The 16285-nt window shown below is 39.4% G+C and overlaps 2 protein-coding genes across 2 annotated transcripts; both read left to right on the plus strand.

Annotated features, from left to right (window-relative positions):
- The first annotated feature begins 1695 nt into the window (after positions 1–1695).
- On the plus strand, positions 1696–10631 carry LOC115179826 (dipeptidyl peptidase 4). The gene is made up of 25 exons (XM_029741644.1): positions 1696–1868; positions 2010–2097; positions 2541–2633; positions 3325–3416; positions 3637–3711; positions 3945–3997; positions 4604–4676; positions 5071–5191; positions 5436–5590; positions 6029–6126; positions 6273–6414; positions 6631–6669; positions 6816–6914; positions 7018–7142; positions 7299–7423; positions 7644–7694; positions 7784–7882; positions 7994–8063; positions 8290–8484; positions 9030–9084; positions 9246–9345; positions 9467–9525; positions 9649–9721; positions 9971–10044; positions 10191–10631. Exons 1-25 carry the CDS (start codon positions 1866–1868, stop codon positions 10281–10283), a joined length of 2250 nt encoding a protein of 749 aa, XP_029597504.1. The 5' UTR covers positions 1696–1865; the 3' UTR covers positions 10284–10631.
- Positions 10632–13528: 2897 nt separating this feature from the next.
- On the plus strand, positions 13529–16148 carry LOC115179827 (glucagon-2). Its single transcript, XM_029741645.1, has 6 exons — positions 13529–13613; positions 13810–13910; positions 14167–14322; positions 14875–14991; positions 15592–15735; positions 15950–16148. Exons 2-6 carry the CDS (start codon positions 13816–13818, stop codon positions 15972–15974), a joined length of 537 nt encoding a protein of 178 aa, XP_029597505.1. The 5' UTR covers positions 13529–13613; positions 13810–13815; the 3' UTR covers positions 15975–16148.
- Positions 16149–16285: the final 137 nt, after the last annotated feature.

Genomic DNA, 16285 nt, shown 5'->3' on the forward strand with positions numbered 1-16285 from the left:
CATGGCTTTATGTTATGATGTTGCGCCATAGTGCTCACTGTACTCCACTATTAACCCCTCCTCCCCCTCTCTCATTCCAGGAACTCCAATAAAACCTAAAACGTGTTCAAAGTGACACCTGGAAACAATTTCATTAGCCTTAACCGTGAATCTGAGAGTAGATACTGTAAATGGAAAGATCCACGGTGTAATGCTCCTCAAACTATACTGCGTCAGGCAAAAAGAGAGTGATCCATTTGTTTGCATAGGAAGTCCGGTCTGAGAGAACGAGAGCAGCAAAGGCTGCTAGGGCTCAGGTCAATAAAAAAAAAGAAACTGATATTTGTTAAGCTTTTAACTGGCTTTTAGTCTTTATCTTCCGATGCGCATCACTTATGGACTCATCAGTGACCCTTCCACTAGTTATGGAACTTTTTAACCCATGTTACTGCATCCTTACTCATCAAGACAGCTATATAAGTATGCCTCTCTCTCTCTCTCTCTCTCTCTCAATAAAGAGCTTTTTCAGTGTGAAAAACAAAAGCTTTTTTTTTGTTGCTTTTTCTTGTAAAATTGCTTGTTTGTCTGTCTGTTGACATGTTGTAAAAGTTAACGTATTCCCTATCTATTTTTGTAGCCTCGTATACAAAGTTCATGAGATGGAGTAAGTCCTACGCAGAGAAACTGGTCGAATCCGCCGATAACCAGAAGCATAAATTCACAAGCTGGGACCTCTGACATCATGATCATAATTGTGAGTCATGTAAAAATCCGATGTGATGACAACGTCATAAAACCCTTGAGAATAAAATAGAGGGGGCTTTGTTGTTGACCTTGAAGTAAAGGCATTATTACATCACCACAGAAATTGGAATTAAGCTTTGAGAATCATTCCACCACCTTTGGTTGAGTTACAGCTTACTGTGACAATTCAATTAATCTAAAGACAAATGTTAATAAGAAAGCAACCAATAAAAAAGTCACTAAATTACACTTAATATCCACTCATTTGGTTCTCACATATACTGTATCTGAATGTAGGCCGGTATTTGTTTTCACAAGTCTGTTGAGATCCCACGCGGCTTAAAGAGAGGAACCTGACCTGAACCCCAAGTAGGAAGTTCATTAATGAAGTCTGTAAAATATAATTTATAGCCATGAGTAGTGTAGAGTAGTGATAATCTTTGACCCAACGTGCAGGGAGATGCTAGAGCGTTAGATGTCGCCCAACTGTGACGTCAGTGTCATCCAATGCAGCCCTGAATTAGGCTACATTGTTTTTATACCATTAGCAGTGAGACATGAAACGTCAGTTTATTGTCGATATTCACTCAAGAGTCATATGTGACTACCCTGCCCTCACAAGGGCATATGCCTTACAAAATGCCCAAACAATTCCCTTCAAAAAAGGGAGATAAAACATTTATGCCTAATTCAGATTGAATGGAATTATAAAATAATTAAATACTGTAAATTCAGTGTCTGGATTTCCACGTAAAAAAATTGGATGCCTATTGAATTTGCGTGTTGAAGGCTATTCTTGTTCTACAACGGTTCGACCACAAAGTGGATGGTTTCATTGTGTATGAAAGTTGTGTATGGATGCAATCCGACAATAGATTAGTCAGTAAGTAAGCAAAAACTTCTCCACAAAAAACAGGCGCTGGGGAAAATAATAGACACGTTCAAACTTCACGAGCTTTACCTTGGACTTCGGAATTTTATTGCCCCAGCTTTATAACAAACGTTGAGATAATATTTAACAGAAATTATCTTGCGCAGAACTTTATTTTGCAGCATTTACACTTCAACAGTTTAGTGGGTAACGTGTTTACTGTCAATGTGATTTTGAATATAAACGGATTCACCACCTTCAAATCGGCAGGATGGTAAACTTAACTCAATGACAATCATTTGATTATAATACAACATAACATTTCGTTGATGAATAAGTGTCGCAAATCTAGATACCTCAAAAAAAACGATTTATTTCATAACTTTCTTCCCGTCATTCTATTCACCTTTGCCAGAATTCCATAGGTAAGGTGGTGTTGGGACTTTTGGGGCTTGCTGTCGTCATCATCTTGATAGCAGTGCCCACAGCAATATATCTGAACGGTGAGTGGTTCCACTTTCAGTTGCTTTCAGTGACCCATTAAATTGTAGCCTACCATAACTGTAAAAAAAAACTGTTCAGAATAAGTATTTTATTACTACAATAGAACATTGCATACACTGGATAATAATAGTGTATTATTGTAACAGAACACTGCATAAATTAAACACTTTTAAATAATCCACGTGCCATACAAACATGTAGACCTAGTGCTTTATTGCTTTAGAAATGCAGGACCTTGTTGCAATATCACATCTTCTATGCAGGTACCACATTTGTGTAGCCTACTAGCACATTTACCTCAGTTATAGCAGCTCTACAAACCCAGTCAAATGTATATTGATCTTACATTGTTATCTGTTACAATCTTATAGTCCTCCTCCCATGATGGGAGGAGGACTATAAGTGAAATAAGTGAATGCTAACTTTGAGCCCCATGTTTCAGAGGAAAAAGTGAAGGCTCAGAGGACATTCACTCTCAGTGATGTCTTCAATAGTTCCATCAGGGCCAGATCCTACAACATGCGCTGGATCTCAGGTAAAACACCCTGGAAGCCTAATCAATCAACTGTATGTAAATGTGTGGATGGCTGTTACGTTTAATCCAGTCAGTAATTGTGTGCCTGGAATGTATTACACAACACTCTTGTCACGGTCGTGATAATGGACGGACCAAGGCGCAGCGTGTGTTGAGTTCCACATCTTTATTTGCAGTGAAAACTTAAACAATAAACATACAACGAACGTGAACTACGTGGTGCTGAATGCACTCACACAAAACAATATCCCATAAAGCAGGTGGGAACAAATGACAACTTAAATATGATCCCCAATTAGAGACAACGATAAACAGCTGCCTCTAATTGGGAACAATACTAAAACACCAACATAGAAATATAACGACAAGAACACCCCCGAGTCACGCTCTGACCTATACACCATAGAGAACCCAGAGGGCTCTCTATGGTTAGGGCGTGACAACTCTCTCCCTGGTAGGATGCACGTTTAGATATAAGCCAACAACACAATGTTCCCATTACAAAATTATAAGAAACAATAAAAAGCAATACTAGGCCTATGTACTGCATCTATTTAAATGGCACACTTTGGCTTTATGTTAAATCATCAGTGCTAGGCAGAGACCTGAGTAGCAACAGTGCTGATATTTCAGCTTAAACGTCAGTTAGTTCATTATTATTAAACTCCTCTCTTCTTTCCCCTCCCCATAGACCATGAGTATCTGCATCAAAAAGACGGTTCAGTCTTCCTTCACAACCTGATTACAGGAAACAACTCAGAATTCCTGAGCAGCATCACATTTGTAAGATACCCCTCGTGTGTGTGTGTGTGTGTCTGTCTGTCTGTCTGTCTGTCTGTCTGTCTGTCTGTCTGTCTGTCTGTCTGTCTGTCTGTCTGTCTGTCTGTCTGTCTGTCTGTCTGTCTGTCTGTCTGTCTGTCTGTGCATATTTGGAAGTAAGTATGGTGAAGGAAGGAGTGTTTGTGTCATGTATAACACAGCTCCTTTTTTTGTTGAAAAACAGGATCAAGTGGCTGCCTCTGATTATGTAGTGTCTGCTGATAAAATATATGTTGCTTTCAAGAGCAATTGGACTAAGGTAATGTATTGTGATATTTAATGATTTGTTGCTGTTGTGCTATCCTGCTGTGAAGCAGCTATGTATGGTATGTCATTGTGGTGTGGTTGTTGTTGCAGAATCAGACTTATGTGCCCAAAGTAATTGCCCTGCAGGGATAAATAAAGTTTAAAATCGAATTGAATGTATATAAGTAATTGATCCGTGCTACTAATCAAATTCCTAATTATAATTTGCTTCATTTATTTCAACAGATATGGAGACACTCCTTCACAGCTTCATATTCTCTCTATGATTTGGCAGACTCGTAAGTCTCTTTCAACTGTTCTTATCTGCAAATGTGTACTATACACACATCTTCAATATCCCTTTGACTTTGAGAATTACATATGCAGTGTAGAGAACATATGGAGTTTCATTTTATTCATGGGGCTAGTGCAGGAAATGGTCACCAATACTCAACAAATAGAGGAACTGATGAGGGCCATAAAATGTATTGTTTCCTGCAAGTTATTTATAGGGACGCATTTACAGTGCATTCGGAAAGTATTCAGACCCTTTCCCTTTTTCCACATTTTGTTACGTTACAGCCTTATTTTAAAATGGATTAAATAAAAAATGTTCATCAATCTACACACAATAACCCATAATGACAAAATGAAAACCGGTTTAGAAATCTTTATTCCGAATAAAAAACAGAAATACCTTATTTACGTAAGTATTCAGAGCCTTTGCTGAGACTCGAAATTGAGCTCAGGCACATACTATTTAATACATTTTAGAATAAGGCTGTAACGTTAACAAAATGTAGAAAAAGTCAAGGGGTCTGAATACTTTCCGAATGAACTGTAAATGGTGTTTTGTCAAACTCAAAGACATTAATACGGTTCGTTTTTATTTATTCTCATTTTAGGACATTTCTCAGTACACCAGACATTCCTCACCAAGTCCATTTGTTTGCATGGGCGCCAACAGGGAACAAAATGGTAGGTTAAAAGCCATTGGACTTGTTTATATACTATGCTTTTCTGGTGGCTGACCCATTACACTCTTATGGGTCAGCCACCATATGCTGTCAATTCAACACGTCCTCCAAACACTCACCATCAATAGGACTGACCCAACAATTCAACATGCACTTTTGCTTGTCTTCAGTTCAAAGCTGGAATGCTCAAAGATCGCATTTTCATCACGCTCCAAATAAATAACTTATTGACAACATGTAATAGGTTACTGTTACTCTAAACATAATATTGCAGGTTACTAGGACAACCAAAAGACATTCCACACTAGTGTGCATATTACAGTGTTATACCATGTTTAAAGAGGAACTCGAGTCATTAAGACTTATCTCCGTATCTTTGTTCCTCTCACATGCAGGCCTTTGTGTGGGAAAACGATGTCTATGTGAAGACCAGCCCTACTGCTAAGGCCGTACAGGTGACCTCCAACGGAAAACACAACAACATTTTAAATGGCATCCCAGATTGGGTGTATGAGGGTAAGCATTACATACAATAAGGCAACTGTAAATCTTACATTCCTCTTACTATAACTAGTAGATATTAGTCAGCACTGTGATGTGAATTGTGTAAAATGTGATTATACAGTCCCTAGTGAACACGTTTCTCTTTTGACAACACAGAAGTCTGTGAACAGTTTGCCTGTGTGGCTTAAACACAACATACAAAATAGATGTGCCATCCTGATGTAGGCCTAACAGTGTTTTTTGATTGTTTCGTTAGAGGAAATGTTCTCTTCTTACGAGGCAATGTGGTGGTCACCTGGAGGGAAGTATCTGGCCTATGCTGAGTTTAACGACACTCTGGTCCAAAACATAGAGTATTCCTGGTATGGGAAGGAACAGTATCCTGACACTGTCATTTTCCCCTATCCTAAGGTAAGATAACACTTTATGTATGTTTGATGTGTATCTAAAAAGTGTGCTGGAGTAGGTCATTACTGGCATGAGGTTCTGAGGCAGTTGATAAGGGAACTGGACTCTGGACCATAAGGCCTCTGGGTTAAAAACATGTTGTTTTATCACAACTCAGGGTACGTTCAGGTCTAAGCTGTCCCATAAAATTATATTGGTCCGTGATTTCCCAATTCGGAAACCTCTCTTGTCGACTGTGTATTTAATTAGAGTCATATACTCTGTATTGTCACATATTCATGAATTGATACTGTGTCTATAGTCATTATAAAACAAGACATGAAAAAAAATACATTTTAAAGATGTGCTTGCTTGTAAGTAAGAAACCTGTAAGACCCATAGTTTGTTTTTATTTCATCGTAATTGTTTTGCATAAATGCATTTTTTTTCTCCATCTTCTAGCCTGGCACTCCCAATCCAGTGGTGAAACTGTTTGTGTATGATACTGCAAACATATCAAGCATCACAGAAGTTGTTGTGCCAGCTTCAGTTGGTGCAGGGTAATGAAACTCTGTAGTACACAATACATTATACAATGCTGTCATTTTTAAGAGTAGGAGAGAAACGAAATTGCATTGGAATTTTAAAATCTATTTTAGGTGTAAGCTGTGAGACAAGTGGTGTTGTTTCCGTTTGTTTTTTACAGTGATCACTATTTGGCCACCGTCACCTGGGTAACGGATGAACGCATCGCTGTCCAGTGGCAGAAGAGGAAACAGAACGAGCTCCGCTTTCAGATCTACGACTTCAGCATAGTCGGAAACACCTGGATGGAGAATGCGTTAGAGGTACGTCATAAACCCCCCCCCATCCCACGATTTCCCGCCGCCCTCCTCTCCCCTCCCCTCCGCTCTCCCCCTGTCCTCTCATCACCTTTACCTCAGAGAACTTTGGGGTCGTAATATGTCACACAGAGCCGATCGGACTGTACGAATGACAAACAATACATTTCCTATTAATTACAATAAACCATCAAATTATATACTTTTTTGTTGTGTTTTCAGAAACTTGACGTGACAAGCAAGACAGGTTGGATTGGACGGGTATGTACTTTATACGAACACAACAATAAAAACATGTTTACACTATCCCTGGGCCATAAAAACATAATTTACAAAGTAACAAGCATTGATTATTCCTGTAAATAAATACATTATGTTTTTTCATTAATACACTTTGTTTTTTCTAGTTCTCACCTTCTAATCCTACATTATCGGCGGACAAAAACAGTTTTTACATTGTGATGAGTGACAATAACGGCTATAAACATATTCATCAAGTAGCAGGTGTAAGTACTAAGTAGTACACTTCTCTTCATACACCTTCTCAGTAACCCAGACATGGTTATGATACACACTTGATTAAGTAATATTTGTATGTGATCCTTGCAGGGCACAGCAACAGCTGTCACCTCAGGGACTTGGGAGGTCATTGACATTTTAAAAGTGACGAGCAACAACATATACTATTCAAGCAACCAATATGGTGACAAGCCAGGAGGGAGAAACGTTTACAAGTAAGAATATCACTCTTTCATTTTCATGCCTTGGTTCTGTCATGCTCATGCAGTCATTTCCAACATGCATAACCTATGACTTACTATCACTCTATATTTGTAGCCAATAGAATCATGTCAGTGGTTTGTGTGTGTGTGTGTGTGTGTGTGTGTCAGGATCACTCTTGGAGCCACTCCCCCCGCCACCCAATGCCTGACCTGTACCCTGAATGAGGACAGGTGTCAATACAACTCAGCTTACTTCAGCCATGATGCCTCTTTCTTCCGCATGGACTGCTCAGGTCCGTCAGCCACACAACATACAAGCACACACACACACTACACAACCCACTATCCAAACAGTGTTTGTGCAGTCAAGTCATCACAATACTGTAGCTGTGACATCCCTAAACAAAATCCCAGCCAGTATATTTACTTTAAAATTATATTTTCTGTAGTAGTAGTGCTTCTAGATCATTTGTTTGGACATACACTATATTAAATATGTGTTTGTCTCCACAGGTCCTGGACTACCTCTGTATACTCTCAGGGACAACAGGGATGCTAGTTCAGGTAGGCCAGTTACATTTACTAGTGTGTGATGGAAATAAATGACATAAGCCAAGCAACGTCACAGTGCATCTTCTCATCGCCCTGTTTAGAGATGCAGGTTCTTGAGGACAACACGGCTTTGGAAGGCCTTCTGTCTGAGATCCACATGCCCACCATGCAACGCGGCTTTATCAAGCAAGGGGAATTCAGTAAGGCTTTCGACTATTAAAGACTTCAATTTAATCTTTCAACTGATATTAAAACCATGGGACATCCCTCGCTTGATATCCATTGATGGATGTTTCTGTTTTTCCCGACAGATCTTTGGTACCAGATGACCTTGCCTCCTGGATTTGATGAATCCAAGAAATACCCCTTACTTATTGATGTGTACGAATGTTAATGAATTAACCTCTGTGAATACTACTTTATCTGATGATGAATTCCTGTAGTAATAACGTGGGCTTGGAGTTAATCCTGACAACATGACTTGAGCAGGAAATACTTCTTGACCTAGTTCAATTCAGAAGTCTGCAGTGTTTTCTGGTGAGCTCAAGTGGTCAGGGAAAACTCTGGGCGCTAACAATAACGTTTGTCTTCCTCTTTTGTGTTCCAGGTATGCAGGGCCTTGCAGTCAGAAAGCAGACTACCGCTACAGGTTAGGCTGGGCCGCATACCTGGCGAGCACGGAGAAGGTCATCGTTGCCAGCTTCGATGGAAGGGGAAGTGGTTACCAAGGCGACAAGCTAATGCACTCCATCTACCGACGTCTGGGAACCTATGAAGTGGAAGATCAGATAACGGCCGCAAGGTAAGGTTGAACTGTGGTTGAACAGACTCAAACAGCTTGCTTTGTATTATACTGTGTCACACTGCAAAAGTGACATTTTGATAGCATGATTCAACACAATATATTTCTACATGGATATTTAGAGATTCCAAGGCTTTTATGGTTTGAGCTTTATGAGCAAATTAGCCTGGTGGACAGATCTTTATGTGCTTTATCCAGCTCCTCTTCATCTCCACTTTCATGCTAAATGTTTCCTGTCTGGCAGGACAACGGATGTGACAGAGGTGTTGGTTAAAGCACATACAGATCTGACCACCAGGCTAATGATGTGACTGATCAGACGTCACACGTGGTCAGCTGGAATGCAACATTACTTACCTCTCCCTTGTTTCCCGTCAGAGAGACGGTGATGACTCACTGACTGAGGACAGTAGAGATTAGAGTTAGACCATGGACCATCAGTGGGCATGATCCATTAGAACCCCTTTTAATTGACCATCACGTTTAAATGAATTTGTGTTTGTACTGGTGGTTCCCAGTCACAGCAAGTCACTTTTCTCTTTCAGAGAATTCACCAATATGGGCTTTGTCGACAAAGGCAGAATAGCAATTTGGGGTTGGGTAAGTTAAAGCATAAGGTTTAAATATACGATCAGTTGGAACCATCAAGTGCAACGTAATGAAATGCAGCATGTGTGCAATCATCTTGTGTGTGTGCCTTAAGTAATCTAATCGTATCTGAATTCATGGCCAAAATGATCAGCTGTCATTGTGTTTTATAGTCCTATGGAGGTTATGTCACGTCAATGGTTCTAGGAGCTGGGAGTGGAGTTTTCAAATGTGGAATGGCAGTTGCCCCAGTTTCCAAGTGGGAGTATTATGGTATGCCATTCTGTTATTGATATGTTATTAATATATTTACAATAATATACATGTTAGCTAAATATCTAATTGTAAATCATTGCAAATGATCCATAAAATGTCCCTACGTTCAATATTTCAGATACAATCTACACAGAACGTTACATGAATCAACCTTCAGAAAATCTTGAATTCTACAAAGTAAGTTTACCAAAGCCAACATTTTAAATGGCTATTTATACACATGATTTTATACTATGGCCTGTATTATCCAAACTGGTGTTACTCTCCACGGAAACAACTAAATGTAAATGTGTTTTACAGAACTCCACAGTGACAGCCAGAGCTAAGAACTTCAAATCAGTGCAATACCTTCTGGTCCATGGGACAGCAGATGGTGAAGCCTCCTCTAGTATTTCTGGAATGTTCTTTAAAAACACACCACCTGTGTAATTAAACAACCATGCAATGTTTAGAGTCTAGACTATTCATTTGACTTTGTAAACACATTCGTTTAGGAAGCTAAAAGTGTTAACTAATCAGTGTGCATACTTTTCCTGAGGCTTTACCATATCATATGAGAATAGGAAAACACTGCACATCGGATACTGTTAAATTGTTATTTATATCTCTCTATTTGTTTCAGACAATGTCCATTTTCAGCAAGCTGCTCAGATCTCTGAAGCTCTGGTTGAGGAACAAGTGGACTTTGAGGCTATGGTAAATATTTAGATTTTAGATAGATGAGTTATCGCCATCATCAGTGGTTGTACAGCGTTATACCTCCATGAACCTGCTCCATGAAAACACTTCTCCAATAAACACACGATCTGCGCTTATTCCTTCTTTCTATCACTTTACTACAGTGGTACACGGACAAGGACCATGGTCTTGATGGTTCAGCCAATCAGCATGTCTATACCCACATGAGTCACTTCCTCCAGAGGTGCTTCGCCTGATGCCATTCGAACGAATGATGCCCAACCTGCCCTGATGCTTGCCGAACGATAACCAAACTGCCCCAAATTCATTTGTAATAATTTGGACAGCAGGTAGCCTAGCGGTTAAGACTGTTTGGCCAGTTACCAAAAAGTTGCTGGTTTGAATCCCCGAGCCGGCTAGGTGAAAAATATGCCGATGTGCCCTTGAGCAAGGCACTTAACCCTAATTGCTCGTGTAAGTAGCTCTGCATAAGAACATCTACTAAATTATGTCAATCTAATTGAAAGTTGTCCTATTTTTTGATCAATTGAGCTGTTTGAGCCAGTACCCAAACATATACTCCAAAAGACTCTCCTCTATCTATACAGTTATAAAACAATGACATCAGCAGGATTGATCTATCATTGTTTGTTCTGAGCCTCACCGCAAGTTATGAGGTTACATTTGAAATGAAGGACGTGATTATATTGAAATACCAAAGAGCTTTGTGAGAACTGATCAGCCAGTGACTAAGCATGTCTGACTTGTATCCATTAAAGGGCCTTGATTGCACTGTTTTATTTATGAGGTATCAACATTAATGTCCATACATTATATTGCTTTGTATTTTACATTGTACAAACATACTGTATGTTTTTATAAAGGGAATATTGGAAGACCTTTGTACCTACATTGTCTGTGTATACTGTTTCAATAAAATTGTTTAAATCTAGATTGTGGATTCTTACTGTAGGGGATTGACAGTACATACAGTACATATTATTTTTTTTTTGACTATTTTCTACATTGTAGAATAATAGTGAAGACATCAAAACTATGAATTAACACCTTTGGAATCAGGTAGTAACCAAAACAGTGTTAAACAAATCAAAATATATTTTAGATTATTCAAAGTAGCCACCCTTTGCCTTGATGACAGCTTTGCACACTCTTGGCATTCTCTTAACCAGCTTCATGAGGAATGCTTTTCCAACAGTCTTAAAGGAGTTCCCACATATGCTGAGCACTTGTTGGCTGCTTTTCCTTCACTCTGTGGTACAACTCATCCTAAACCATCTCAATTGGGTTGAGGTTGGGTGATTGTGGAGGCCAGGTCATCTGATGCAGCACTCCATCACTCTCCTTCTTGATCAAATAGCCCTTACACAGCCTGGAGATGTGTTTTGGGTCATTGTCCTGTTGAAAAACAAATGATAGCCTACTAAGTGCAAACCAGATGGGATGGCATATCTCTGCAGAATGTTATGGTAGCCATGCTGGTTAAGTGTGCCTTGAATTCTAAATAAATCACAGACAGTGTCACCAGCAAAGCACCCCCACACCATCACACCTCCTCCATGCTTCACGGTGGGAACCACACATGCAGAGATCATCCGTTCACCTACTCTGCGTCTCACAAAGACACGGTGGTTGGAACAAACAATCTAAAATTTGGACTCATCAGACCAAAGGACAGATTTCCACCGGTCTAATGTCCATTGCTCATGTTTCTTGGCCCAAGCAAGTCTCTTCTTATTATTGGTATCCTTTAGTAGTGGTTTCTTTGCAGCAATTCGACCATGAAGGCCTGATTCACGCAGTCTCCTCTGAACAGTTGATGTTGAAATGTGTCTGTTATTTGAATTCTGTGAAGCATTTATTTCTGTGGCTGGTAACTCTAATGAACTTATCCTCTGCAGCAGAGGTAACTCTGTGTCTTCCTTTCCTGTGGCGGTCCTCATGAGAGCCAGTTTCATCATAGCGCTTGATGGTTTTTGTGACTGCACTTGAAGAAACGTTCAAAGTTCTTGACATTTTCCAGATTGACTGACCTTCATGTCTTAAAGTGATGGACTGTTGTTTAAATTTGCTTATTTGCGCTGTCCTTGCCATAATATGGACTTGGTCTTTTACCAAATAGGGTTATCTTCTGTCTACCACCCCTACCTTGTCACAACACAACTGATTGGCTCAAACACATTAAGAAGGAAAGAAATTCCACAAATTAACTTTTAACAAGGCAACCTGTTAATTGAAATGTATTCCAGGTGACTACCTCATCAAGCTGGTTGAGAGAATGCCAAGAGTGTGCAAAGCTGTCATCAAGGCAAAGGGTGGCTACTTTGAAGAATTTTAAATATTGTCACGTATGTCGTATGAAAGAGACCAAGGCGCAGCGTGCGTATCTTTCCACGTCTTTATTTCTGTGAAACTATGCAAGACAGACAATAAACTATAAACAAACACAACAAACCGTGACAAAGAGGTGCTACATGCATAAACTCAAAATAATCTCCCACAAACACTAGTGGGAAAAACAACAACTTAAATATGATCCCGAATTAGAGACAACGATGACCAGCTACCTCTAATTGGGAATCATACGAAAACCCCAACCTAGAAAAAAGAACCTAGAACACAACATAGAAAATGTAAACTAGACAAAAAACCCAACCTAGAAAAAAGAACCTAGAACACAACATAGAAAATGTAAACTAGACAAAAAAAACATAGAAAAAAGAAACTAGTACCAAACATAGAAATAAATAAACTAGACACAACCCCCCAGTCACGCCCTGACCTACTCTACCATAGAAAAATATGAGCTCTCTATGGTCAGGACGTGACAAATATAAAATATGTTTTGATTTGTTTAACACTTTTAGTTGGTTACTACATGATTCCACATGTGTTATTTCATAGTTTGGGTGTCTTCACTATTATTCTACAATGTAGAAAATTGTAAAAATAAAGAAAAACCCTTGAATGAGAAGGTGTGTCCAAACTTTTGACTGGTACTGTATAAACACCCAAAAAATATTTTCCACCTCTGATTCTATCATAGTTAATAAAATCCACAAACACTGACTCAGCTTCCCATTTACAGTAAACACACACACACACACACACACACACACACTACACACACACACACACACACACACACACACACACACACACACACACACACACACACACACACACACACACACACACACACACACACACACACACACACTATTTGACAGGATGTTATCTTGTTTGATTTCTACACCTAAGTGACAGCTGTTTTCTCGCATGGATAATGCCACATCTTCCATTTTAAACAGACCTTTCATTGCGAGTTAATCCAATGCAACCAAACGGGCCCTATGTGTAATGGATTGAGAGTAACAAATGGGTGTAACAGAGTGGGAGAGTGGGAGGATTGGGCCACCGGAGCAGACCTGGCCTCATGGCCATGCTATATAAGACCCCCACAGCTAGTCAGGTCACCAAGATACGACCACAAGGAACCAGGACTGAAGCAGAGGACTCCCTCTCAGACACACATTTCATCTCATCTACCCGCACATTAACAGGAACAGGTGAGTTTCTTACAGCCAGGACACGTCCTGATTGATTTAGGAAAATCTGTTTCAAAACTGGATGAGTTTTTCCATTGTGAACAAAACTTTTGATTTTGTCAATGGATGTATGATTGATATGGAGCCTTTGGCTTGTCAATGTAAAATGGACATGAATGTCTTCGGCTAAGTTACTCAATTGTGGTTCTGTCTGCAGGTCACAATGTTTGGCATCCACTCCCTGGCTGGTGTTCTCCTCCTGGTCATCGTACAGAGCAGTTGGCAAGTCCCTCTGCAAGAGGCTGAGGACAACTCAAGGTTCTGCTCAAAAATGTTATATTTTCCATGGGGGGTGATCCCAATTTTCCATGGGATATTTTAACATATAGTTTCAGAACATATCATAGAGAAAAGAAAGCACACAACGTACAGTATCAACGTAGAGCGCAGACGGAATGACTAGTGTTTCACACATAATGAACATGTATCCAACAGCAACTGTCAATCAAAATTAGACTATAATGAGGCATCTATCAGCATAATTTCAGCATTAAAGATTCTTCTTCTCCTGTAGCTTAGCGACTGCAGACTCACTATTGGAGGATTTGAGGGGCGTGTCTAACGTGAAGAGACATTCCGAGGGAACCTTCTCTAACCACTACAGTAAATACCAGGAAGAAAGGATGGCTCGGGACTTTGTTCAATGGCTTATGAACACCAGGAGGAGTGGGTGAGTGTTTCATCAGAGTAATATTATATATTTTTAGGCTCATGACTGATATTATACTGTGGGGTCGAGAAATAATAAAATATTTTTCTTAATGAGAACAAGAACAGTTCCATTTTTTTTTTTTTACTTTTACTGTGATGAATACTGTATATCTTGAGTAGAACAATCAAAGATTTGGACGGAGAAATTACAGATGTAAACTTCATCCAAAAAACGTCTGTCTAAAGGACCATGTATATTATGGCATTGTTTGTACATACAGAGAAAGGATAGTAATGTACTGAGCAACATATTCATATACACAGTTAACACTACTCATCACTTTAAAACTAATACCACCCATCCATTTTCATTATCAACGTATCCTCAACTTGTGTATCAATACATACACTTAAAATACATTATTTGAATGTTTTACTATCAAAGTTAGTGAAAAACAGTTATAAGAACTCCGAGGCCATTTTTAGCTGCGCCAAAATGATTTCACAGTACTATCATTGGTTGAGTGGAGTTTTGTATCCATCACACCATTTCCTTTCTACCTCCATCTAGTGCTCCATCCAAACGTCATGCAGATGGGACCTACACCAGCGACGTGAGCACCTATCTACAGGACCAGGCGGCCAAGGACTTTGTTTCCTGGCTCAAATCAGGACCGGCCAGACGAGAGTAGGCTTTCCTTCACCCTACAGTACCAACATCTTGTGTGTCATGTCTAACACCAGAAGAAGAGAGAGAGAAAAGATAATCAACTACTTAGCGAATTGATCCATTGCCACACCGTTGCTTTCTGCTTTCTTAAGGCCTGTTTCATGTGGTCGTGCCCAATAAATCCCATGAAACTATGCTCTGTATTTATTGATACATTTATTGATATTTGCCCCTCGGATGACTGTATTGACTGGGTTGGAAGAGAGCGTATTACACAGTTACTGTGTGCATAAACAGCTGTTCAGGGAACCAAGGTGTAATCTAATGCACAATGAATGACTACAGTTACAGATCACTACTTCAGAAATCACCCAATAGGCATAAGGCGCAACTAGAAAAGGGTACATTTCCTGAAGAAAATGTGTTCGGCCGACTAAAAGTTGAACCCAACCTGGTTGGTAATTATGTACAGAAGTATTGCGTGTGGAAGTATTTTGTGTGCAAGTACTGTGTGTGGTAGTATTGTGTGTGGAAGTATTGTGTGTGGAAGTATTGTGTGTGGAAGTATTGTGTTTGGAACCACTGACACGTGTGTGTTATCTTGTGTGCTGTACCTAGATCTGCAGAGGAGAGCATGAATGGTCCAATGAGCAGAAGACATGTAGATGGGAGCTTCACCAGCGACGTGAACAACGTCCTAGACAGCTTGGCTGCCAAAGAGTATTTACTCTGGGTCATGACCTCCAAACCCTCAGGGAAAAGGTAAACATCAAAACACAACCAGAAGCTGTATGAAATGGGACCCTATTGCCTATATAGTGCACTAAGGCTCTGATTAAAACGAGTGAATTTGGTGCCATTTTGATCAATAATTTATTGTTTTCACAATCTTTTTCTCTGTATCTCACTCTCACACACTAAACTGTGTTGATGTATGGTGTCACAGTTTGATCATTTTGTTTATTGTTTATTTCAGTAACAAACGTCAAGAAGATCATTGAAAGAAGACAAACGCTTCCTTGTTCAAGAGAAACTTGGATAATGTGCTACAAATGATAAGCCTTGACAAAAACTAAAAGCCATACTAAAAAGCCATACTGCTTAGCATTGTTGTAACGTTGATACAATGTTGGAAATACTTAGAATGTTTACTCTACATTATGTGATAAAAAAAACAGATAATGTATTCTTCCTTAACTTTGTGGTGCATTTATGCATCAGGTCAGTTGTCAAATTATACAAATATTTTTCTATAAATTAACATTATTTTCTATATTTGTAATGTTGAAAAAAAGGGAACATGGTAAAAACT

The sequence above is a fragment of the Salmo trutta genome, chromosome 39 (genome assembly GCF_901001165.1).
Source record: "Salmo trutta chromosome 39, fSalTru1.1, whole genome shotgun sequence".
Lineage (NCBI taxonomy): Eukaryota > Metazoa > Chordata > Actinopteri > Salmoniformes > Salmonidae > Salmo > Salmo trutta.